The following is a 25,791-nucleotide window of genomic DNA, read 5'->3' as shown; positions in this document are numbered from 1 at the left end:
TTAAAAAACATTTGCTATCTTATTGTATTCCATACTAAAGTTAAAAAAGTTAAAGCACAGAATAGTGAAAGTAAAAACAGTATGTATGGGGGAAAATTGGTTCACATTTATATTATACTCAATTGCTAGCACAGGTTTCACAATTAAAAGCAAATAATATCTTATTCAATATTTAGGCATACTCCAAATGGCTAGATTTATTTTATCTATTTTATCTACCATGGTCATGGGAAGTACTAACCTAGCAACCACCCTGTTATTTTCATGCTACCTAAAAAGGGTTACAAATATACTTTTCTTTTAAAGATTTATTTATTTATTTATTTGAAAGGCAGAGTTCTAGAGAGGTAGAGGCAGAGAGAGAGAGAGAGGTCTTCCATCCACTGGTTCACTCCCCAAATGGCTGCAACGGCTGGAGCTGGACAGATTTAAAGCCAGGAGCTGGGAGCTTTTTCTGGGTCTCCCACACAGGTGCAGGGGCCCAACGACTTGGGCTATCTTCTACTGCTTTCCCAGGTCATAGCAGAGAGCTAGATCAGAAGTGGAGCAGCCAAGACTTGAACTGGTGCCCAAACAGGATACTGGCACTGCAGGCAGTGGCTTTACCCGCTATGCCACAGTACTGATCCATACAAATATCTTTTTAAAACATATATTGAGGGGCTGGCATTGTGCTGCAGTGAGTAAAGCCGCTGCTTGTGGCCATTTGGGGAGTGTACCAGCAGATAAAAGATATCTCCCTCTCCCTCTCTGTCTCTCCCTCTGTCTCTCTAGAATTCTTTCAACAACAACAACAAAAATAAATATTAAAAACAAACAAACATATTAATTCATTTTGCTTTCTTTCACTTCTGAGATTCAATAGATATATAATAGTAACTTTTGCTTTATGAAAGTGTTATTAGTGAATAAATCAACAAGTTCTGATTTTTAAGATGGCAAATAATTTTCAACGGTTAATTTTTTATGGTTACTCTGTGGGATAAATACAAAAAGTTTTTCAGTCAGATTTTATGATAAGTACCTTAGAAACAAAGAGGTCAAATATTTTCTTAAGGTCATTTTTCTACCAAGTAGCAGAAGCAGAACTAGACTTTTAGTCTGCTGTTTTTCATGAATCAAATAACTCAATTTTGTTAGAAATGTCCAGATTTAGTTTTGTTTATCTAGCTCAGAATATGGTTTGCTTCCTGTAGCGAGATGTTCTCTCATGAGTTTCCCATTCTTTAAATATATCTCACATGAATGCAAGGCCCTAACTACTCTTTTTTTTTATGATTTTTTAAAAAGATGTATTTATTTATTTTAAAGGCAGAGTTAGAGAGACAGAGGCAGAGAGAGAGGTTTTCTTTTTTTTTTTTGACAGGAAGAGTAGACAGTGAGAGAGAGACAGAGAGAAAGGTCTTCCTTTGCAGTTGGTTCACCCTCCGATGGCCGGCGCGGCCAGCGCGCTGTGGCCGGCGTACCGTGCTGATCCCATGGCAGGAGCCAGGTGCTTCTCCTGGTCTCCCATGGGGTGCAGGGCCCAAACACTTGGGCCATCCTCCTCTGCACTCCCTGGCCACAGCAGAGAGCTGGCCTGGAAGAGGGGCAACCGGGACTAGAACCCTGTGTGCCGGCGCCGCAAGGCGGAGGATTAGCCTATTGAGCTGTGGTGCCAGCCGAGAGAGAGAGGTTTTCCATCTGATGGTTTACTCCCCAGATGACTGAAACAGCTGGAGCTGTGCTGATCTGAAGCCAGGAGCCTCTTCCGGGTCTCCCATATGGGAGCAAGGACCCAAGGACTTGGGCCATCTTTTACTGCTTTCTCAGGCCATAGCAGAGAGCTGGATTGGAAATGGAGCAGCTGGGACTCGAACTGTCACCCATATAGGATGCTGGTGCTGCAGACTGGGGCTTTAAACCACTGTGCCACAGCGTTGGCCCTTTAACCACTCTTTAATTGGGGCCATTTCTCAGGATTCTATTTGCCCTGTAAAAATCTGAGAAATGAAGGAATATCTCCCTTAAGCATAAAGAGAAGGCTTATTTACTGCTTGTTATAAAACACTAGGCTCAGAGACTATCTTGGTGTGGTGGTGTAAGCTGCCACTTGCAACATAGCCATCCCCTAGGGGAGTGCTGGTTCAAGTCCTGGCTATTCTTTTCTTTTCTTTCTTTCTTTTCTTTTCTTTTTTTTTTTTTAAAGATTTAAGTATTTATTTGAAAGGCAGAGTTACAGAGAGAAAGGGACAGAGATATCTTCCATCTGATAATTCACTCCCCAAATGGCTGAAGCCAGGAGCTTCTTCTGGGTCTCCCATGTGCGTGGCAGGGACCAAACACTTGGGTTATTTTTCACTGCTTTTCCCAGGCCATTAACAGAGAGCTGGACTGGAAGTGGAGCAGAGAGACTCAAACTAGCACCAATATAGGATGCTGTAGCATTGCAGATGTTGGCTTAATCTGCTATGTCACAACATCAGCCCCTAATGCATTCCTTTAAGATGTAGTGAGTTGGAAATCTGAAAATCTCCAATAATTATATTATCTGAAATTCCTGAAGGTCTAATTCTAGTTTGTTATAGCTACTGACTCTTGATCATGTTTAATTGCTTTTTCCTATCTTGTTATTCTAGATTGTGAACCGATCCTTAAAGGGGCTGTATAGGGCCGGCACTATGGCTCACTTGGCTAATCCTCCGCCTGTGGTGCCGGCACCCCAGGTTCTAGTCCTGGTTGGGAAGCTGGATTCTCTCCCGGTTGCTCCTTTTCCAGCCCAGCTCTTTGCTGTGGCCTGGAAAGGCAGTGCAGGATGGCCCAAGTGCTTGGGCCCTGCACCTGCATGGGAGAACAGGAGGAAGCAACTGGCTCCTGGCTTCAGATTGGCGCAGCGCGCTGCCCGCAGCACGCCGGCTGTGGCGGCCGTTTGGGGGGTGAACCAACACATAAAAGGAAGACCTTTCTGTCTCTCTCTCTCAAACTCTGCCTGTCAAAAAAAAAAAAGGTGGGGGGGGGGGGGTGGGGCTGTATAAATACACTGTGGCCTAGTTGAAGGTATATTCTTCTGGATTTGTTTAGTATTTTTTCTGTCTGTTATTCTACGTATGGCACTACACTGCTACATTTTATGTTACATTCTCAGCTTAGGAATTTATGGACTGCAAAGGATTATGAAACTGATCTCCAATCTGTGTGAGGGCAGGTCTATAGTTATGAATTCCCAGGGAAGACATTTTTTTTTTTTAAAGGCAAGACATTTTCCATTCAGAGTTCAAGAAAAAATCGAGAAGCTTCTCATTCTGATGGGTAAAGATTGTTCTGATGTATCCCTTCAATAAGAGTGTAGTTTTCTCAGGTTCCAGATTTACAAAAAGGAAGGAAGTCTCAACTTATTTCTCTAGCTCAGGGTTGGGGACTGACTGGCTCACAGACCATATAAGGCCCAAAAAAATCATTTGGTCTACGCCTGCCAAGGCAACTACAGGAGGGACTCAAAATTCATTAAATCTATTACAGGATAATTCTGTATTGCTGTGAATAACATTATAAATATCCAAATGGATCTTGATAGAAAAAGAAAAAAATTCCTCACCCTTGCCAAGTCTAGCTTATGGAGACCTGGATCTCAATCCTCTGTTTGTGTGTGACTATCAATTCCCAAGAACTTGTGTGACTGCAACAGGCAGCTGTTGTCCGAGAGTGACTACAGATATCAGTTCACTGATCTTTTAGCTCTGAATACGGACTGTCCTTATATTATTTTGAGTTCACGTAGTCATTTAAAAGGAACACAACACTGGAGGCCAGTGTTGTGGCATAGCAAGTAAAGCTGTTGCCTGCAATGCTGGCATTTCATATGGGTGCCAGTTCGTGTCCTGGATGCCCCACTTCAGATCCAGCTCCCTGCTAATACACCTGTGACCTGTGACAAGCAGCAGAGGATGGCCCATGTACTTGGGCCCCTGCTATACACATGAGAGACCTGGAGGAAGCTCCTGGCTTGGCCTGGCCCAGTGCTGGCTGTTGCACCCATATGGGAAGTGAACCAGCAAATGGAGGATTTCTCTCTCTGTTTCTCCCTTTTTCTAACTCTGATTTTGAAATAAATAAATCTTTAAAAAAGAAAATAGGGGCCAGCAATATGGTGTAGCAGGTAAAGCTTTTGTCTGTGACACTGGCATCCCCTTTGGGCACTGGTTCGAGAGCTGGCTGCTCCATTTCCAATGCAGCTCCCTGTTAATGTGCCTGGGAAAGCAGTGGAAGGTGGTCCAAGTCCTTGGGCCCCTGCACCAACATAGGAAAACCAGAACTTCCTGGCTTTTGGCTTCAGCCTGTCACAGCCCTGCCCATTGTGGTCTTTTGGGGAGTGAACCAGTAGATGGAAGATCTCTCTTTCTCTTTTTGACTCTGCCTCTCCTCTGTGACTCTGACTTTCAAAGAGATAAATCTATAAAAAAAAAAAAAGGAAGTCTGAAGTGTAATTCTAAGTGTAATAGGGTGGGTTTTTTTTTATTCCAAATAAAGTGGAACTGTAATTTTTATTGATTTTTGTTATACATATTATTTACTTATTTTTATTTCAAAGGCAGAAAGATGAAGACAGAAGAAAGGCAAATCTTCCATTTGATGGTTCATTCTCCAAATGTCCAGGCACAGCCAGGGCAGGGTGAAGCTAGGAGCCTGAAACTCAATCTGGAGCTCTCAAATGGATGACACTGACCCAAGTACTTTAGTCTTCATTTGCTGCCTCTCAGGATACACATTAGCAAGAAGCTGAATCAGAAGCAGAGTAGCTGGGACTATTATTAGGCACTATAATATGATAAGCAGACAGGCATCCCAAGAACAACTTAATTCCTATACCAAATTCCTGCTTCTTAGACTGATACTTAAATGGGCAATAGCATAACTTAACTACAGGAAAAATCAGGATTAACCTAGTTCCTTTGTTACTTTTAGAACATTCAAGGTGCTGGAAATTTATGCTGTTTTTTAAGGAAGTGTTACTCATAGAAGATTTATAAATACATGTGTTTTACTCCTCTGATATTGTATTGTTTGCCTATGACTTAGGAAGAGCAGAATGCACTTTCCTACGTCCTGATCTGGGGCTTGACAATGTGATTAGCCAATAGGATCTTAATAGAAATAAGACAAACTGAGCCTTGAAATGTGTTAGGGGTAGGATTTTTTTCTTTTCTGTTTCTGCTATTGCCATCACAGAAGACAGCCTCCTCATCCCAGAAGATAGATACTAGAGGAGAACCCAGATTCTTAGTTCAATACAAGTTGAGTTCAGACTAGAACAGCTGAACTCAATTGATATGCAGGTGCATGAGGAATAAATATACATGTTCATACAAATCACTGGATTTTGGGTAACTTCTCGTGCATATTACAGTGAAATCAGCCAATTGATATAACTTCTTTGCCAGTAATTTTTAGGCCCTTTCTCTAAAATGGAGAATTTGAAGGGTATAACATACACCTATAGAAATCTTCTAACTTGAAATTTTTTGTTCTGCTCCTCAATACATTGTTAAATTAGTTATAACATATTAATATTTAACAATTTGTCTTAAAATTTGTCAACAACATTTAATACAAATGGAGTACTAACCTGGTATTTATCTAAGAATGAAAGATCTGTGGTTTCATTGAAAGGAACAGATGATGACGTAACATGCACATATGGATTTAGTTCTGCAATATGTTGAAGTACAGCTTCAGCCCTATGGAAAAAAAAAAGAACTGATCTTTACTATTGTTTCATTCAACTTAATCTCTTAAAGTTAGATACTATTAAGAAGAATCTGACATGTTAGGAAATTTAAATGGAAATCTAATAAATGTAAAGGAAATCAAGACTTATTTATCTTTACAGGTTAACAATACAATCTGAAAATGTACTAATTTCCTATAATAAGCCAAACAATCTAAAAGTGTACCCTTATATTTCCAAGCTTCAAGCTCCATAAGTCTGTAAACAATTCAGCAATAGACCTCTTTCTGTAATCTCAAAACTCATTTCTAGGTAGCAGTATGAATGCATCAAAAATCTGATAGATACAAATAATAATTAAATAAATGTTTATCAGTACTTATTTACTTATGGAGTATGAACTTACAGAGATGAGCTAAAAAATAATGACTAAACTGGGATTCTGGATTCAGTGAAAAAAGGTCAAAACTCTCATGACAGGGAACAGTGCTGTGGTGTAGTGGGTTAAGCCACTGCTTGCAGCTCCAGCATCTGATATGGGCATGGGTTCTAATCCTGGCTATACCACTTCCATTCCAGCTCCCTCCTAAAGTGCCTGAGAAAGCAGTGGAAGATGGCCCAAGTCCCTGGGCTCTTGTACCCACATGGGAGACACAGAAACTCCTGGCTCCTGGCTTTGGACTAGTGTAGCTCCAGCCGTCACAGCCATTTGGGCAATGAATCAGCGGATGGAAGACCTTGCTCTCTCTTTGCATCTGCCTCCCTCTCTCTGTAACTCCGCCTTTCAATAATATATAAATCTTCAAAAAAACGCAAAAACCCTCATGATAGTGCATCAAAATACCTTCACCTGTTTTTCATATTAATAACATCATCTTCACAGAGAAAGAAGTTGGTTCCTAGATCCCATGCCTGGCATTTTTCTGTATCATGAATTGTAAGTGCCTACAAAAAAGAAGAAAGTGTTGGTAGAAGTTAGGAACAATACAAGGATATTCACTTCTCTAATACTATTTAAACCTTTTTAGTTGTATTATTATGATGTGATATGATTAGGTATAATATGATTATCTGGGAACCTTAATAAATTGAATAGAAAGCTACTTTATTTTTTTTATTTTGACAGGTAGAGTTATAGACAGTGAGAGAGACGGAGAGAAAGATCTTCCTTCCGTTGATTCACTCCCCAAATGGCCACTATGTCTGGCACTGCGCTGGCCTGAAGCCAGGAGCCAGGTGCTTCTTCCCAGTCTCCCATGTGGGTGCAGGAGCCCAAGCACTTGGGCCATCCTCCACTGCCTTCCCGGGCCACAGCAGAAAGCTGGACTAGAAGAGGTGCAACCGGGACTAGAACCCTGCGCCCATATGGGATGCCGGCGCCACAGGCGGAGGATTAACCAAGTGAGCCATGGCACCGGCGGAAAGCTCCTTTAAGTCATAAGATAATTTAACCAAAGAAGTCTGTTACAAAAATCAACATACAAAAATCCAGAAAATTTTTGTAAACAAACACTTCGATTTATATTCTGTGTTCCAAGTAAGAAAAAAAACTGAAGGTGGCTGGCACTGTGGCGTAGTAGGTTAAACCTCCGCCTGCAGCGCTGGCATCCCATATGGGTGCCAGTTTATGTCTTGGCTGCTCCTCTTCTGATCTAGCTCTCTGCTTATGGCCTGGGAAAGCAGCAGAAGATGGCCCAAGTCCGGGGGCCCCTGCACCCTTGTGGGAGACCTAGAAGAGGCTCCTGGTTCCTGGCTTTGGATCTGTCAAGCTCCAGCAATTGCAGTCATTTGGGGAAGGAACCAGCGGGTGGAAGACCTTTCTGGTTTCCCCTCTTAGTGTCTGTAACTCTGCCTCGCAAATAAATAAATAAAGTCCAAAAAAAAAAAAAAAAAAAAAAAAAAGAAAAGAAAGAGAAAAATATTTGTAACTTACATCACAGGCCATAAACCTTTTAGGAAAAGGGAAAGTATATGAACGTGGAGTATATTGAAAAAGAAATACACATGGCATTTGAAAATATACAAAAATGTTTGAACTTTCTTAGTAATGAATTATCTTTTCTTACTCATCATGTTGGCATAAACCCAAGTCTGACAACATACTCAACTGATTAGAGTAAGATGAATCAGCTACTCCTATACAATACATTACTGCTGGAAATGTGAAGTGGTTCTGCCTCAAAGGGGAGAAATGTTGCAATTTCCAGCAAAAAGACATGTGCATGTAACCTTTGACTAAGCAATTCCACTTTTAGGAAACTATCTCAAAGACACACTGCAGAAAAAAAGAGAAATAGGTCTAAGGATTTTCAATGCAACACTGTCACTGAGAACAACCAAGATGTCTACTAATGCAGAATACTTAATATAACATACTATATCCCACACAATGTATAGTCATGCAACTATAAAATATTATATTTACTAGATATTTAGTCACTTACCTTAATCCCAGCAAGAACAAGATTCTTTGCTATAAAGGAAAAAGGAAAAGCTTTACATTAGGAATGCATATTAGGTATGTCTTCGTGAAGATTGGTAACATCTTTGACAGGATAATTTTAACTTTTTTTACTACTTAAGAAATACAATCTTCTTGTAAAAATGTTTCACATATTAGTAAGGAGGGAAAATACAATTTTGTATAATTACATCACCCTGAGATAATTACTCTTAAGATTTTAGTGTGTTTTTCAAGACATGTTTTTCTGAATATATGTATGGGTGCTATCATAATGAATTAGCAGATACAGAGAATGATCATTAGTGATTACTAACAGCACAAAAAACAATGAGAGTCATAATTGGTACCTATGGAACAATATAACAGTATCATGAAAGAGTCTTGTCAAAGGAAAAAATAGAATTTGGTCAAGGTTCTAGATCTAACTTCCTATTACAGGAAATATAAGGAGTCAAATTATTTAAAATTATTTTGCTCAAGAGTATCATTCAAAATTATGAGTAAAAATATTGCTTACCAATTTCCAAACCGAGACCACCCATACCACTTAAGAAAACATGGGATTTGGCCATCTTCTGCATTGCTGTGTCTCCAAGAACATACCTCTGGCGACTATACACAAGATACAATGAAAAATAAAAATAGTATTTTATCAAACTTATTTATCCTTTAAAGGTGTCTGCAAACTGATAGTCTAGGCAGTAAATCTTGCCCACAAACTTGTTTTAGATGATTTGCAAGGTTTAAAAATTTCCGACTTAATTTCCAAATATGACATATTTGGAAAAAATTACATGATTTGGTACCGTGATCCACATTTCTTCCAGGTAACAGGCAAATGTAGGTGAGTAAGAGTTTCTCTCTTTAGAATATTATGCACCGCAGACCTGCTACAGTTCTATATCATCCTGCTTCTCTCATTTATTACTTTAGTGGTCACAACAGGCATTTGAGTTTGCCATCTCCATTTTGAAATTTTCACTACAAACAAGATTTTGGAGGCAAAAAATTTGCTCTACTAAGAGTTCAGATGGGTTGGCAATTTTTGCACATTACTTTAACTGTATAAGTAAAATATACAAAGGACACTTAAGTTATGCATTCTAAGACATAACGTAGTATTAGAATGGGAATTTCAAAACATACATTAGCAACTTTGGTAAGTCAGAAAGATGAATAAAGTCAACAGTAAGTGTTTATCTGAAACAACAATGGGAAACTCAATGCTATATCAGTTCCTGAATAATATAAATTCCAATACATTCTTGTAAGAATCATTTGAAAGTTAAGTTCAGTATAAACAACAAATACTTTAATCCTTCATGGATTTCAAGTGTTTACTTTTGGAATTAATACACACACACACACACACATTTAGTGCATGTTCAAAAATATTTGATTTTTCTACTACACAATTTCATATTCGATATAAAAGCCTGCAAAGTGGTTTCTTGTTCATATGAAACTTTACAATCTTTGTCATTTACTCCCTTGTTGCTACAAGATATAATAAAACCTAAATTCTTCTTTTTAAATCAATGCTAAAGATTTGCTTTAGATAGTACAAACTACTCATTATCAGTCACTGAATAGATATACTCTGTATATATAATCTTATCACTCTTATGTGTGTATTCCTAAACAATATACTTATTTTTGTCTGATTTTAACCTTTATATAGATGCGATCACTTTGAATGTCGTCTTCTGTGTTTAATTTTGAATGAAATTATGTGTTTTATTCAGAATGATGCATGTAGCTCATTATTAATTTTTATTTCTGTTGTATTTTACTACAGTATTTTATTGTAGCAATATACCCCCGAAGTTACATCTACTAATTCAGACATATTATCCTTTGTTTCAAAAATCTCAATGGTTTCCTATTTATCTTCCTTATAATAAAGTCTAAATTCCTTAATACTAGTCACAAGGTCATTCGTAATTTAGCCCTGCTCTCATCTTTTGTCACTCCTCTATCAAACTCCATGTTCCAAATGTATTAAAATGTTAGGGTGGTTACAAAAATGTCACTAGTTAAAAGCAGTTTCCCAGCTTCACTATAATTACTGCATATGTAGTCAACACTGACTAATCATTGTTATGCAGTGCATGACTGTAGTTGACAAACCTAGCATCCTATCAAAATCAAAACTGGAGAGGGTGTTTAGGATAGTGGTTGAGCTACGTTACAAACGAGATTGGGAGCATTCAGGGTGGTATGGCCGTAGACTAAGCTCCATTACAGATGCCAGCACTGCATATTGGAACGCCTGGGTTTGAGTCCCAGGTCTGTTCCCAGTTCTAGCTTCCTGCTAATGTATAGGCAGTCAGGCTCAAGTACCTGGGTGCCTGGCTCCTGCAGGCAGTTGTGGTGTAAACCAGTAGATGGTAGATCTCTACCTGTTTGTCTGTCTCTCACATAAAAATGAAAGAAAAGAAATAAATGAATAAAAATTAAAAAAAGAGGAGTATGGTGTACACAAGGTGTGATTACGATGATAAAAACAAAACTCTAAGCAAACTAGTACTAGAAGGGAACTTCCTCAACCTAACAGAGAACATCTATAGAAAGCCTACAGCTAGCATACTGCATTATAAGAGAATCAATGTCTTCCAGCAAAGATGAGTAAGAAGGCAAGATGTCCATGTTCATCACTTCCAACACCTCCATGGGTTTTGACAGCAAGGGGGAAAATGACTCCATGCTAATACTCATGATGCCAGCATGAGTAATCTTTTACTCTTGAGAAATCTTTTTCCCCACCCAGAACTTTCACATCTCCTGGCAGCATCTGCTAAAATATAATAGGCTAGTTTTTACTTACGGAAAAATAAAATACCAGACCTTGACAATACAAGTAAGGTTTGAAAAGGCTGAAAAATAGGATGAAGAGTAAATTGTTAGGGAGTAACATGAAGGTTAGAAAGAAAGACATAGCCATTGCTCATCAGAAATAATAACTAAAACTACTGAAATTCTCAGGACTTCTGTTCATTAATTTGTAATTTGTACAGTTTTCTGTTAAAATTTTTGAATGAATAAATATACTTTAAAAATGAAGGAATGAAAACCATTAGGTTTAAGAGGGGTCACACACTGATAAATGGTGGAGGATTCAAACTTAGATCTAATACTAAAATTTATACTCTCAGCCACTCTGTTATTCTGGAACCAAAATGGGGATTCAATGCATATTAAACAGTTTGGTCTCATCAATATAGATGATACAGAACAATTTTCACTTTGGATAGAGTGTAGAAAATTGATTAGAGATGAGTAATTCTAAAGAGATAAGAGACTATTATAATAGTTCAATTGACAGGATGCTAAACTTAGTGGGAAGACAAACAAAACACTGGTATTCTGGAAGCCATAGGAAAGAGTTTCTTCTAAGATTCCACCAAAAGAAACAAGTTTTGATACTATTAAGATAGTATTACATCCAGAGAACTAGAAATGCTTTGATATTTTGTCCTTCACGAAGTGATATCTACACAGAAAACTATATGCAAGAAATAAGAGAAAAATAGATCAACATACCATTTTATTAAAATCTGAATCAGTCTTATTAATCTCCAGCAGAGGGTTCTTTGGGAAAAGTAGAGTTAGAAAACCAAGGGTAGAGTACTAAATTGGGACTAATTCATTTCTTCAGATAAATTTTGGGATCAGCAGGCTAAGGAAAATCTTCAGAGGGAAAGAAAGAAATGGTGAGATCTAGAAAGAGTAGGCTTATGTCCAATTCAACCAACAATTTGTAGTCAATAAAGGAGGGAGGGGAGACATAGCTGAAAATGACATCAGAGTTGGCCCCAAATAAAACCTCTTTAAATGCTGAGAAAAAGTTTAGATTTAGTTGATTAGTACTAATGAGGTAGCTAAAGACTCAGTATCTAATAGGTCTGGCATTGTGGTACATGTGTTAAGCAAGCACTTGCAACACCTGCATCTCCCACTGGAATGCCAGTTCAAGTCTTTGCCTGCCTCACTTCTGATCCACCTTCTTGTTAAAGCACTTAGGAAATAAGAGGAAGATGGCTTACATACTTGGGTCACTACCACCCATGTGGGAGACCCAGAAATAGTTTGGTCTGTTGTGGCCATTTGTGGAGTGAGCCACCAGATGGAAGATTTGTATCTCCCTCCCTGTAAATCTGACTTTCAAATAAATAAACTCTTCCAAATAAATGAAATTTAAAAAGAAAGAAAAAGATTGAGTATTAGTAAGAAAATAAAAAATTTGGGGGCCTGCGTTGTGGCACAGGTTAAGCTGCCATTTCCAATGCTAGTGTCCTATATGGCATGGATCTTGGCTGCTCCACTTCCAACCCAGCTCCCTGCTAATGCACTTGGGAAAGCAACAGAAGGTGGCCCAAATCCTTGGGCCTCAGCTCCCAAGGGGGAGACCTGGATAGAGGTCTAGGCTCCTGGATTCAGAATGGCCCAGCCCTGGCTATTGATGCCATTTGGGGAGTGACCCAGAGTATGGAAGATTTTCTCTCCCTATCTGTAACTTGCTTTCAAATAAATAAATAAATCTTAAAAATAAATAAATTTTTTTAGAAAGATACTTTGTTCAATTGAGTATATTTAAATTGATCTAAAATATAGGAGACTTCAAAACGTCCATGGAAAATGAAGTTAAAAAGATTTTATTTTGTGTAACAATTTTTGAAATACATACACATTCCATTCATATTTCCTAATTTCATAATTTATAGGGTCTTCAAAAAATTCACGGCAAAGGGACATTTTGAATAAACTACATTGGATTTCAATTTTTTGACATCAAAATAAACTTATATTTTAATTCCATTTCCCATGAACTTTCTGAAGTTCCTTAATATATACAAATATTAAAAAATTTTAGCTGGGGCCAGTGCTGTGGTGCAGTGGGTTAACGCCCTGACCTGAAGCACCGGCATCCCACATGGGCACCGGTTCTAGTCCCGGCTGCTCTTCTTCCAACCCAGCTCTCTGCTGTGGACTAGGATAGCAATAGAAGATGGCCCAAGTTCATGGGCCCCTGCATCTGCGTGGGAGACCCGAAGAAGCTCCTGGCTCCTGGCTTCGGATTGTCGCAGCTCTGGCCGTTGCAGCCATCTGGGGAGTGAACCACTTGATGGAAGACCTCTCTCTCTCTGCCTCTCCTCTCTCTGTGTAACTCTGACTTTCAACTAAATAAATAAATCTTTAAAAAAAAAACTTTTTAGCTATTCAATATCTGTAAACTTTCTTAAAGTTTTAGTTTTATAGCAAAATCTGCTTATTTAGAAGCAGACACAATTATCCATGTTTGGAGAAAGCTTACATAACTAATGGAAAGTAACTGAATTTCAGTTCTAGTTCCAGGAGGAAATAAACTATATTTAAAATACTGACCTTACAAATCTGAACAGTAAGAAGTCAAAACTTGAACTTTTAGGAGAAATGAATTTATGTATACTTGTTCTGTTATACAGATACTTATTTGCTCAAAAGGATCCAAATTTAGAGATAAAATATTTTTCTATTAGAATTTTTAAATGTGAAAGATTATTTTATTGTAGCAGCCTTATGTTATAGAGGTGGGGAATGTTTCATTATCTCCTGAATACTGGTTTTACTTTAAGATGAAACGTGTAAATATCTTCTTGGCATCAATAGCTCCTATTGTGTTAATACCTTGTATATCTTTTTTAGGCTCTCCTGTCATATCCTTAAGATGCTTACAGTTTTAATTTCTGCCTAGCCACTGAACTGTCAAGTCCCTAGGCAGTATACTAGTTTGGGATTCCAGACCACAAGTCAGTTTCAACCTGCTGTCTTGTCTAGTCATTCAAGTCACTTTATGATAATTTTTTTAAGATTTAAGACACTATGTCAATGTCCCTGACTTTAAGAAACTCAGTTTAACAGAACCAACATACATGTAAACTAATACTATGGGATAATGTAATGATTACTTTGAACAGCAACAAGAATAAAGTGCTACAGGACTGAACAGAAAGGATTAGAAATAACTCAGGCAAGATACCACAGAGCAGATATGTGAATAAATTAAAAGGACACTGCAGGAAAAGATAATTGAACTAGGCCAGCGCTGTGGCTCAACAGGCTAATCCTCCGCCTAGCGGCGCCGGCACACCAGGTTCTAGTCCCGGTCGGGGCGCTGGATTCTATCCCGGTTGCCCCTCTTCCAGGCCAGCTCTCTGCTATGGCCCGGGAGTGCAGTGGAGGATGGCCTAAGTCCTTGGGCCCTGCACCTGCATGGGAGACCAGGAGAAGCACCTGGCTCCTGGCTTCGGATCGGCACGATGCGCCGGCCGCAGCGGCCATTGGAGGGTGAACCAACGGCAAAAAGGAAGACCTTTCTCTCTGTCTCTCTCTCTCACTATCCACTCTGCCTGTCAAAAAAAAAAAAAGATAATTGAACTGGAAAAGCATAAATCTCACTTTCCTTTCTTACCATTGTTTGGTGAGAAAGCAGTGTAGCATGATTTGTGTAGTTAAGCTGGGGTCTTCAATAATTGCAGAACAGGGCCCTTACATCACACAATAATCAACTCAAAATGGTTCAAAGACTTAGATGTATGGCTTGAAACTATAAAACTCCTGGCAAAAAACAGGGGAATTTCCCCACACTGGTACTGGCAAGGATCTCCTGGATATGGCACCAAACCACAGGCAACAGAAGCAAAAATTGACAACTGGTACTGTAAGGGAAGCAATCAACAGAGTAAAAAGGCAAACTACAGAAAGGGAGAAGGTAATTGTAAAACATATATGTGATAAGGGGTTAATCCTCAAAGGAACACCTACAAATCAACACCAAAACATCCTCTAAATAACCTGAGTAAAAAAATGGGCAAAGGGCTTGAATACTCATTTCTCTAGATACAAATGGCCAACAGGCATATTAGAAAGTGTTCAACAACAATGATCATTACAAAATTGCATTTTAACACAAAGAGGCATTACCTCACACCGCACACATATTAAGATGTTTATTATCAAAAAGACAACTTACAAGGGAGGGTATTTGACCTACTGGTTAAAACACCAGTTGGGATACCCTCATCACATATCAGAATCCTGGGCCTTGCTCATTCCAGCCTCCTGCTAATTTGCACTTTGGGAGGCAGAAAGTGATGGCTCAAATGGTTGGGTCCCTGCCATGCATGTGGGAGACCTGGGTGGAGTTTCTCACTCCCAACTTCAGGCCCAGCCCAGTCCTTGTTACTGCAGGCATTTGAGGAGTGAATCAGTGGATGGTAGGTCTCATCTATCTTCTTTTCAAATAAAATACATAGTTTTAAAAAAAGTATTATATAATGTTTAAAAAAAGGCATGAGATAACAAATGTTGGTAAAGGTACAGAGAAAAGGGAACCCTTATATTGTTGGTGGGTACGTAAATTGGTACAATCATTATACAAAACAGCATGGAAATTACTGAAAAAGTAAAAAGAAGTTAAAAATAGAATTACTGTATGATGCAGCTATTAGATTTCTGGGTATTTATCCAAAAGAACCAGAAATAGGGTCTATTAGGTTTTTGAAAGGCAGGAAGACACAGATAAAGAGAGAGTGCAAGAGAGAACTAGCGGCCGGCGCCGCGGCTCAATAGGCTAATCCTCCGCCTTGCAGTGCCGGCACACTGGGTTCTAGTCCTGGTCAGGGCTTTGGATTCTGTCCTGGTTGCCCCTCTTCCAGGCCAGCTCTCTGCTGTGGCCAGGGAGTGCAGTGGAGGATGGCCCAAGTGCTTGAGCCCTGCACCCCATGGGAGACCAGGAGAAGCACCTGGCTCCTGCCTTCGGATCAGCGCGGTGTGCCAGCCATTGGAGGGTGAACCAACAGCAAAGGAAGACCTTTCTCTCTCTCTCTCTCTCACTGTCCACTCTGCCTGTTAAAAAGAGAGAGAGAGAGAGAGAGAGAGAGAGAGAGAGAGAGAGAGAACTAGCTCTCCCATTTGCTGGTTTATTCCCTAAATGCCTGCTGCAGGTAGAGCTGAGCTGACACTAAAGCCAGGGGCTGGGAGGGCAATTAAGTCTTCCATGTGGATGGTGGGAGCTCAAGTACTTGAGTCATTACTGCTGTCTCTCTCAGAGTTTGCATTAGGAGGCACTTGGAGTCAGGAACTAGAGCCAGGTATTGTACCCAGGCACTTGGATACTGGGGTGTCTTTTTTTTTTTTTTTTTTAAAGATTAATTTATTTGGAAAGTAGAGTGACAGAGGGAGAGGCGAGGAAGATCTTCCATCTCTGGCTCACTGCCCAGACGGCTCTAACAGCCAGGGATGGGCAAAGACAGAGCCAAGAACTCCATCCAGGTTTCCCATATAGGGGGCAGGGACTCCAATACTTGAGCCATCATCTGCTGCTTTCTAGGCAGATTAGCAGGGAGCTGGATCAGAAGCAGAGTAGCTGGGACTTGAATTAGTACTGGATATGATAATGTGGGCATTGTAAGCAGCAGCTAAGCCTGCTGCACTACAAGGCCTGTGTGGGATGTTAGTGTTTTCACTGGTGACTTAATCACTAGGCCAAGTGCCCATCCTGGACATAGTCTTAAAAAACTATCTGTACTTCCATGTTCACTGAAGCATTTTCTTGACATAGCCAAAATGTGAAAACAATCCAGATGTCCATTGATGAACAAATGTGGTATATATAAACAATGGAATATTAATCAGTCTTAAAACAAGGAAGGAAATCCTGTCATATGGTACAACCTAGATGAACTTTGAGAACATTGTGCTAAGCAAAATATGCCAATCACAGAAGGACAAAATCTGCAGTTTCACTTGCAGGAGGGATTTAAAGTGTGAAACTCATGGCAGCAGAAAGTAGAATGGTGGTTGCTAGAGGTTAGGGGAAGAGAAATGGGGACTTGCTGTGCAACGGGTACAGTCTTAGTCATAAAAGACAAGAAAGTTCTACAGATCCACAGTACAAGAACATGCATAGCAATAACTTAAAAATGTGTTGTGTGATTTTATGACAATAATTTTTTAAAAGGCAAATTAGGAATACTTTTTTTTTTTTTTTTGACAGGCAGAGTTAGTGAGAGAGAGAGAAAGACAGAGAGAAAGGTCTTCCTTTTTCCTGTTGGTTCAACTCCCAAATGGCTGCTACAGCCGGCGCGCTGTAACAATCTAAAGCCAAGAGCCAGGTGCTTCCTCCTGGTCTCCCATGCGGGTGCAGGGCCCAAGCACTTGGGCCATCCTCCACTGCCTTCCCGGGCCACAGCAGAGAGCTGGACTGGAACAGCAGCAACTGGGACTAGAACCCAGGGGGGCCGGCACCACAGGTGGAGGTTTAGACTAGTGAGCGTGGCACCGGCCAGGAATATGTTCTAAATGACTCCATAAGCTGTAACATTTGCATTTTGAGAGAAATGCAATTGAACTATGCTGTGTGAAAGAATGGAGAGAAAAAGAGAAGTTCTGGAATTTATCATTATCTTACTCAATCTTTATTTAACTTACCCCTGAATATTACTTCTCCAGGCTGGTAAGAGGTTAAGTATCCTCACTCATGCCTTGTCCCAAAGATAAATCACTGTTCAAAGTCCTGTGTCTAATTCTAGTGACAACTAAGCAGTAGACATATTTAAAATTAAAACAAAAAAACAAAACCCCTCCACAAGCCTCCCAAATCTACAAATTTGGTCACTAATAATAAATTTCCTTACCCATCATGAAAAATGTTAATTTTGACATGTAACATTTTGTTTGCATTTCTGTTCCTTTCAGTCAAGCACACAACAGTCTACTAACAGAACTGTAACTGGAAAAGTCACTAGTCTACTGAAAATTATGCCTATATAAAAGTATCACAGGGTTGAATGAAGAACCACACATACAAAAAAAGGAATAAAATTAGCCACTATCTCAAGGAGATTCCATTTGTTATTCTAAGAATATAACCAAGAGGACACAAATATAGAGTCAAAAATACAGAGTTCAAATGTAAGGTGATATCTGAAGTATATCTTATAATCAGGAGACCATTTGTAAAATAATTTTTACATAAGCAAGATAAAGAGCTAGTTCTATCTTTTACCAAATGTGTAGCACTAAAAGATCTGGAATCAATATCAGGTGATATAATAAAGTATATCTCTAATTTAAAATACATAAGAACCTATCTTCAAATTCTACCTACATAGAATGTATTGTCCATAACTACATAGAAAAGAACCTAGTAACTTTTTTTTAAATGTAGAAATGTTTATTTCTTTTTATTTGAAAGTGAGAGAGAGAAAGAGATAGAGAGATGTTCCATCTACTGGTTCACTCTCCAAATGCCAAAAGCAGCCTGCACCGAAGTCCAGAACTCAATCAGGTGACAGGGATCCAAGTACTTGAGCCATCACCTGCTGTCTCCCAAGGTGCCCTCAGCAGGAAGCTAGAATTGGTAGTGGAGCTGAGACTCAGTCCCAGGTACTCTTACATGGGATGCAGTTGTCCCAATGGTTTCTTAACCACTGTGTCAAACACTCACCCCTCTAATGACTTTTTATCTTAGACTATTCTATCTTTCACACAAACAACTACTCAAAAAATTCTTAGGCATGGTAACAATGTATATGTTTTAAATTTTTCTTTAATTACTGAAAAGTATTTCAATTTTATGAAAAAGCATGGTTAAAAAAACCTATCAAGGGCCACTGCTGGTGTAGTGGGTACAGCCACCACCTGTGATGCTGGCATCCTGAATGGGTAGCCGGTTTGAGTCCTGGCTGCTCGGCTTCCAATCCAGCTCCCTGCTGTTGGCCTGAGAAAAGTAGCAGAAAATGACTCATGCGATTGGCCCTGGTCACCCACGTGGGAGACTAAGAAGAAGCTCCTGGATCCTGGCTTTGGTCTGGCCCAGCACTGGCTGCCGCAGCCATCTGGGGAGTGAATCAGCAGATGAAGATCTTTCTCTTTGTCTGTCTGCCTCTCTCTGTAACTCTTTCAAATAAATAAATCTTTGGAAAAAAAAAAATCCCACCAAATTTCATTCCTACCACAACTCATTGATCACACAATCCTTTATTATAAATTACAAATATGTAAAGTCTTAATGAGATTAAACTTAAGTAATCAAACTGTTAGATACTACTGAATAAGCAGAGTGAAATGGATTATTTTTTAATGAGCTTCCTGCAATACCAAGAGCAAAATAAGTATTCTGGTTCAAAATCAACAAGTGTATTTTGTAGTGGATACTTAACCCTAAAGCTGCTGAAATTTAATTATTTAAGTTGTCAGAAGACACAGAGTAAAAAAAACAAAAAAACCCAATAAATACCAGAAACCTTAAACCCTTAGAGTATTTATATAGAATTATACCTGGACTTAATGGTATTTTTAAACAGAATACTCAAATGATCTGGTAACAATGAGTGAGGGAAATAAGTTTCAGTTTCCATAAGGTTCTTACCTATATAACGCATCATCAATCTCCACAGATTCAGCTGACATAATGGTAAAATTCTTACTTGTACTGGAGGAAAAAGCAAACTTGTAAGAGCAGGTATAGCTATTAAATAGTCACATTCCATAACGTAACATTTGATTATAAATAGGACTGAGTTACTGAAGGTTTTTACAAACCAAATATATCTAGTTCATCCAACACTTTACTTAGATTTTCAAAATAACCTGGAATTAAAATTCACTATTTGCTCTGTCTTATGTATACAACATTGCTCATTTAGCCCATGGTTGTTTTATTTTCAGGTATTGTTTTATTACTACCACATTTATACTGATGGATCTAATTGTAGCAATTCTGTCTCATGTACCTTTTCTATATATACATTCTCCCTTGATAAACCATACAGTCTCATGAAATTTACCATATAGTGATGATACAAACTTACCTGGTATTTTCTCTGACCTCCAGATGTGATATACATTGATCTTTCTTCTGACCTCCAGATGTTACATAGCTGCTAAAACGTTTGGTATCACAAACTTAAGAAGCACAAAATGATTCAACTTCCTCTGCTTAACTTAGTCTTCTCAAGTCTCAATTTCTGGTATCACCACTTACTCAATTGGGCCTAAAATTTATAATCTTCCTGCTTAATTCATTCCTTTACTTTGTCCAACTGTGGGTCCTGTTAGCTGTAACTTTAAAAGAGATACTAAGGCTGGTGCCACGGCTCACTAGGCTAATCCTCCACCTGCGGCGCCAGCGCTCTTAGCTCTAGTCCCAGTGGCTCCTCTTCCAGTCCAACTCTCTGCTGTGGCCCGGGAGTGCAGTGGAGGATGGCCCAAGTGCTTGGGCCCTGCACCTGCATGAGAGACCAGGAGGAAGCACCTGGCTTCTGCCTTTGGATTGGATTGGCGCAGCGTGCTGGCCGTAGCGACCATTTGGGGGGTGAACCAACAGAAGGAAGACCTTTCTCTCTCTCTCTCACTGTCTTACTCTGCTTGTCAAAAAAAAAAAAAAAAAAAAAAAGAGAGAGAGAGATACTAAATCTGAACGCTTATAACTACTTCAATCAGTACATTAAGTCAAACTGCTATCACATTTCACCCAAAGTACTTCAAAGACTTCTTAACTAGTCTTCCTATTCCCATTACTGTTCTTCCCCTTTATTCTACATCTAACAGCCCAAATATTTTCAAATCCAGACATCATACCTCAATTTAGAACTTCAGTGGATTTACTTTACTCAACATTGAAACATCTGACCATGCTTGAAAGGGCCTATGTGTTCTGTCTATCTCTCCAGTTTCAACTCTGTCTCTTGCTTACCTTCCTGTCACACTGGTTGAGCTGCTGCTCCTCAGAAAGCCATACTTGCCCTCATTCCAGAGTTTTACACTATTCCCTGTGTCAGGAATGCTTTTCTTTCAAATGCCAGAAAAGCAGACTTATCTTTTAAGCCTATATTAAAATACTGCCTCAAGAATACAACACAGATCATTCCTGTTCATGAATGGCTCCTCTTCTCTGTATCACTTGCCTATTATCCTTTGTATATCTTCAAATCATTAACTGCTGTCTACCACTCACCCCTCAACAGAATGTGTGGTCCATCAAAAACTCATTATTGTATCCAATACCTAAAACAGGATCCAGCAGTAGTACCACATATTGTTTTAAAAGATTTAGAGGTACAAGTTAGTTAACCCTTACAACAACCTTACAACACAGGCAATACTGGCATCTCTAGTAAACAGGAAAAAACAAACAAACAAACAAACAAACAAAAAAAACGGCTGAGAGACGTTAACTTGTAACTGACCCAGGGTCACAGAGTAGGTCAATGGCACAGCCATGAACTGAACCTAGGCAATCTAGTTCCTGACTACCAACCTATACTGCCTACTATCTCTCACAGCAGGTACATAAGAAACACTCAAGAAATATTTGTTAACTGAATTTTAGAAATTAAAAACTTCTCACAAAGTTACACATATGAATGTGATAAGGTATATCTACTTATACATCATTTATAGCAGTGTGTGAATGTGATAAGGTATATCTACTGATACATCATTTATAGCACTGTGTCTCAATTTTTTCACAGGATAGCATACAAGAAAAACAAGATTTGTAAGCAATAATGGCAAGAGGCAGGGGGATTCAGCTTGTGGCACTTGGGCCTGAGCCCCTGTAAGAGTTGAGTATCATCTTGGCAAAAGTGCAACCAATTCCAGATTGTGGGAAGCTGTAGTTGCCTGTTACAGGACTCTAAAAACAGAATGAAATTCAGTTTGGAATCCAATTCTATAAGCCTGGAATTGATAAGTAAGTTTAAAAGTTTATAGACACATGTGATTCAAATGGTCTTTTATCTTACCAAACACTGACTGTTATCACCAAATATCAATTTCTGGCTAAATAAACTGACAACTATTGTAGAAACTCTTGATTGTTGCTGAAAGTAAGCTCAAAGATAGCTGAATTCTAAGAGATCATCTAATAAAACGACTTCTGCCCTATATACACACACACACACACACACACGTTTGGCCACTGAAACAAAACATGAACGGGGTGGTTGGGGGAAACAACAGTTTGGATAAAGCTGTTAAGGACAACCTGCTCTCCTTTACTAAATCACGACTGGCATTTACTCTTCATAAAGTTCTGTCTCACCAAATATTCCAAGAATATTAAAAAAAAACCTAGAAGGCAATCAAAACTGTCTCAAATAAGAGCAATGAGGCTTTTTTTGCATTACATAATCTCTCCCAAGTAAATCTGGCAGTGTTGGCAACCGCAGACAATCCCTTCAGTCTGAAACTGGCGGAACAGCTACAGGTTTAGAGGCAGTCTCACATCCACTGAAAACAATTTATCTTTCACTTCTATCTTTGGCATACTGTATTCTGCTAGTTGGATCTGACACACTCCTAACTACCCGCTTTATTAATTATAAGAGGACTGGAAGAAGCACTATCACCCCGGACACTGGTAAAGGGCCTATCACAAACATTTCATCCCTAATTTTAAAGGGGCGGGAAAGACATAAAAGAGAATCTTAGGGCAAAGTAGGAAATAGGAATAGGTACATATTTTTTCCTGATTTTTTTTTTCTTTGTGGGGGGGGAGGGCTCTGGTCAATAGAGGCCTCAGCATGGCCAGACTGCCACCGATTCATCCTTCTGTTCCCCCCGGCAACAGTTTTCAAAGGAGGATCCCCGTGCAGATGGACCACGGGGGCGCCCACAGGTCTCACTTTCCCGAAGAAAGGTTTCTTTGGCACCAGGCGGAGCAGCTCAAACCAAGGGATCGAAGCCACAACTCTCGACAGGAGGTCCCCAGGAAGGGAGGATGCCAGACTCCAACCGGAACTAAGAGTGCCCCGAAAGCGGCGGGAAGCGGACCGCTCTGAAAGCCGGGAGCCGCAGAGGCCGGAGCATCCCACCGCCACACCCACCCCTGGCGCCCCTCTAGCCTCCCGGGCCGGCTCTGCTGGGCCCGCGGCCTTTCACGCGCTCGCGGGCCGCCCCAGGGGAAAGACGTGGAGAGCCAGAGCCCGGGTCCTGCCCGTGACTCTGCTTCTTCGTAGCCACAACGTCCTCTCACCTGCCGGGCCCCCAGGAAGAACAGGATGCTTCTTCCCCCCGCGGCGCTGCGACCGACTGGGATCCCTCCATCGCCGCCTCAGACGCCGCGCCGCCGCCGGCTACGGGGAGGCAGGGAAGGGGGCGGGGCGGCGGGGGTCAAGGGGCGCACGATGGCGTCACCGGAGAGGGCGGGCCTGGGGAAGCGCGGAGCCCGGCAGCGGTTTCCCGTCAACCTCCGGGGCATCCCGGTTTCCGGTTTGGGTGTGGCCGCGGGGCGGGGTGCGCTCCAGGTGTCCGAAGCGTCAGTCGTCTTTGCGACCTGGGCCTGACAGAAGTGCGTGGAACCAAAACTCTATAAAGTTAGACGGCGAGTTTGGGGTAGTAGCCAAGGGAGCAGGATTCTACTGGCCCGCGAGATGATGAAATTACGTTGCAAATCTCTAAGAGTCTTAAAGCAGGCAGAGGAACCTCCTTTTGTTGTCTGAAAACCGAAGGGTAGCGATAGCTCCAGATTTCCGTTCTGGGATTTAAAAGACATTGCACCTTTAATAGCTTTGGCCGTTTACCACGTATGAGAGGCTGTCACGGATTTAATAGAGTCTTGTGAGTTTTCTACCTACAAAGTCCGTTCCCTTCTTGGAGGTGAGGGAAAGGGACTTCCGGTGGTGTGAGTGACGTGGCCAGGGTCCTACAGCCAATCACTGTTAGATTATAAGAACGTTTGTCTAAGGACCTCTCCTTTGATTCGAGTTCAACTGATCTTGTGTAACTCGTCTTGAAAAAACAATTAGTTGGACAAAAATTAGAATTTTTCATTCTAAATAACTGTATATTTGAAGAAACATCTGCAGAATTTTAAAAATTGGCATGTATTTGACTTTAGGTATTATAATTTTTTTGTAATGTATGATATTCTTTTTTTTTTATTATTTGACAGAGAGAGACAGAGAGAAAGGTGTTCCTTCTGTTGGTTCACACCCCACATGGCTGCCACGGCCGGCTCGCTGCGCCAATCCGAAGGCAGGAGCCAGGTGCTTCCTCCTGGTCTGCTATGCAGGTGCAGGGCCCAAGCACTTGGCCCATCCTCCACTGCCTTCCTCGGGCCATAGCAGAGAGTTGGACTGGAATAGGAGCAACCAGGACTAGAACCTGGCGCCCATGTGGGATGCCAGCGCCGCAGGCAGAGGATTAACCAAGTGAGCCACAGCGCCGGCTCCAATATATGATATTCTTAATTAAAAGTTCTTCCCCTCCCTTGTGAGGTGAGGTTCCAAGCAAAACTATTTTTAAATTTTTTAAAAACTTTTTAGTTCTCCATTTCAAAATTGCTTCCCTCCAAATACTTGGAAGCTTGGTGTTGCTCACTTATGGCATAATTGTGCTCACCTGTGGGACAGGTGTCTCAATACAGTTGTGGACCTTTGCTCCCTAACAGTTAAAGTGAACTTGCTTTAGGGTTATGCTTTCAAGATTCTACTCCAACGTGAGGCTTATCCTGTTTATTCTAAAGTTAACAAATGTAGGTACCTTTGGCTAGACTGCCCCCTCGACACTGTCAATGTCTTTGTTTCTCTCCAATTTCCTTCTCCCATTTCTTTCTTTCCTAAATAGTTCTTGAGTGACTATTAAATATTAGTGTCCAATGATTGAATAATGATCAAAGATAGGAAGCCATGAGTTAATTAATTTTGGAGGCCAAAAATAGAAAAGAAATGGAAATAACTTCAGAAAGTGGTAAATATAATGAAAAATAAGAGGATAAGGAAATTTTACAGACTTGGGACAGAAAAAGGAGATAATTTTGTGTTGCCAAATATTATGTCTTTGTGAAAGTGACATTTGAGTTAAAAACTAATTATGGGAGAAAATAGGAAGCTAGAATAAGACAATGTTAGAGGGAAAAGCAAGTGTAACCTTGTTTTATTTTCTTTTTAGCATTTATCACCTCCTGGTTTGTGTTTTGTTGTCAACAACTTGATGGCTTGGAAGAACACTGTGGGACCCTGCATTAGAACAGTCAGCTGGTGCCTTGGTTTTAACCTTATGAGCACCTATGCCATGTCTTGAATTCTGACCAGCAGAACTGTGAGCTAATGAATGTATTGTTTTTTCCCCTGTCTTTTCAAGTCCCCTAAGCATGAACTGTAGTTTTTCCTTTTTATCAACACAGAAAATAAGAATGCCTCTTAAATTTGAGGTTATTTTAGGCTTGATGATGTATGGTATGAATTTCTTTCTCCCTCCCTCCCTCCCTCCCTCCCTTCCCTCCTTCTCTCCCTCCTTCCCTCCCTCTCTCCCTTCCTTCCTTCTCAATATATTTAAGTCCATCTGGAGCAAAATTGTGTTTCAAGAAGTCAAACTTCCTGACTCATTGCAAGGGAGGGAGTTCACATTCTACAGAACCATGGGATAACTTACTCTGCAAAGGAAAAGAGATTTGTTATTGGAATTTGGGGGAAATGTGGTGTATAGGAGAAATTAAAGTGAAAGAATATTTTGATAGGTTTAAAACAAAGCAAGGATATGTATAAAGGGGTCTGCATTAGAACTGAACTTATGCTTGCGCTCAGTATTTTGTTTTCTTGGGAACTACAAAGTTAAAATAGATGTGAAATGTCTC

At 40.1% G+C, this 25,791-nt stretch overlaps 1 protein-coding gene across 2 annotated transcripts in view; it reads right to left on the bottom strand.

Annotated features, from left to right (window-relative positions):
- The window catches only part of UBA6 (ubiquitin like modifier activating enzyme 6), a 94,189-nt gene extending 70,890 nt beyond the window's left edge, over nt 1-23,299 (bottom strand). The window contains exons 1-6 of one of the 2 annotated variants that reach the window (XM_062198779.1): nt 23,191-23,299; nt 19,582-19,644; nt 8,686-8,780; nt 8,149-8,177; nt 6,555-6,649; nt 5,603-5,714 (exon numbers count right to left, since the gene is read on the bottom strand). In XM_062198779.1, coding sequence (XP_062054763.1) covers nt 5,603-5,714; nt 6,555-6,649; nt 8,149-8,177; nt 8,686-8,780; nt 19,582-19,644; nt 23,191-23,261 — 465 coding nt within the window. In that variant the 5' untranslated portion in view covers nt 23,262-23,299. Of the gene's footprint in view, nt 1-5,602; nt 5,715-6,554; nt 6,650-8,148; nt 8,178-8,685; nt 8,781-19,581; nt 19,645-20,023; nt 20,124-23,190 lie in introns of those variants that run through there. The other variant, XM_062198780.1, reaches the window with a different exon arrangement.
- Between the last annotated feature and the right edge of the window lie 2,492 nt (nt 23,300-25,791).

Source organism: Lepus europaeus, chromosome 8 (assembly GCF_033115175.1).
Source record: "Lepus europaeus isolate LE1 chromosome 8, mLepTim1.pri, whole genome shotgun sequence".
Taxonomy (NCBI): Eukaryota; Metazoa; Chordata; class Mammalia; order Lagomorpha; family Leporidae; genus Lepus; species Lepus europaeus.
The sequence above is the reverse complement of the archived record's forward strand: the minus strand, read 5'-3'. Positions and strand labels throughout refer to the sequence as shown.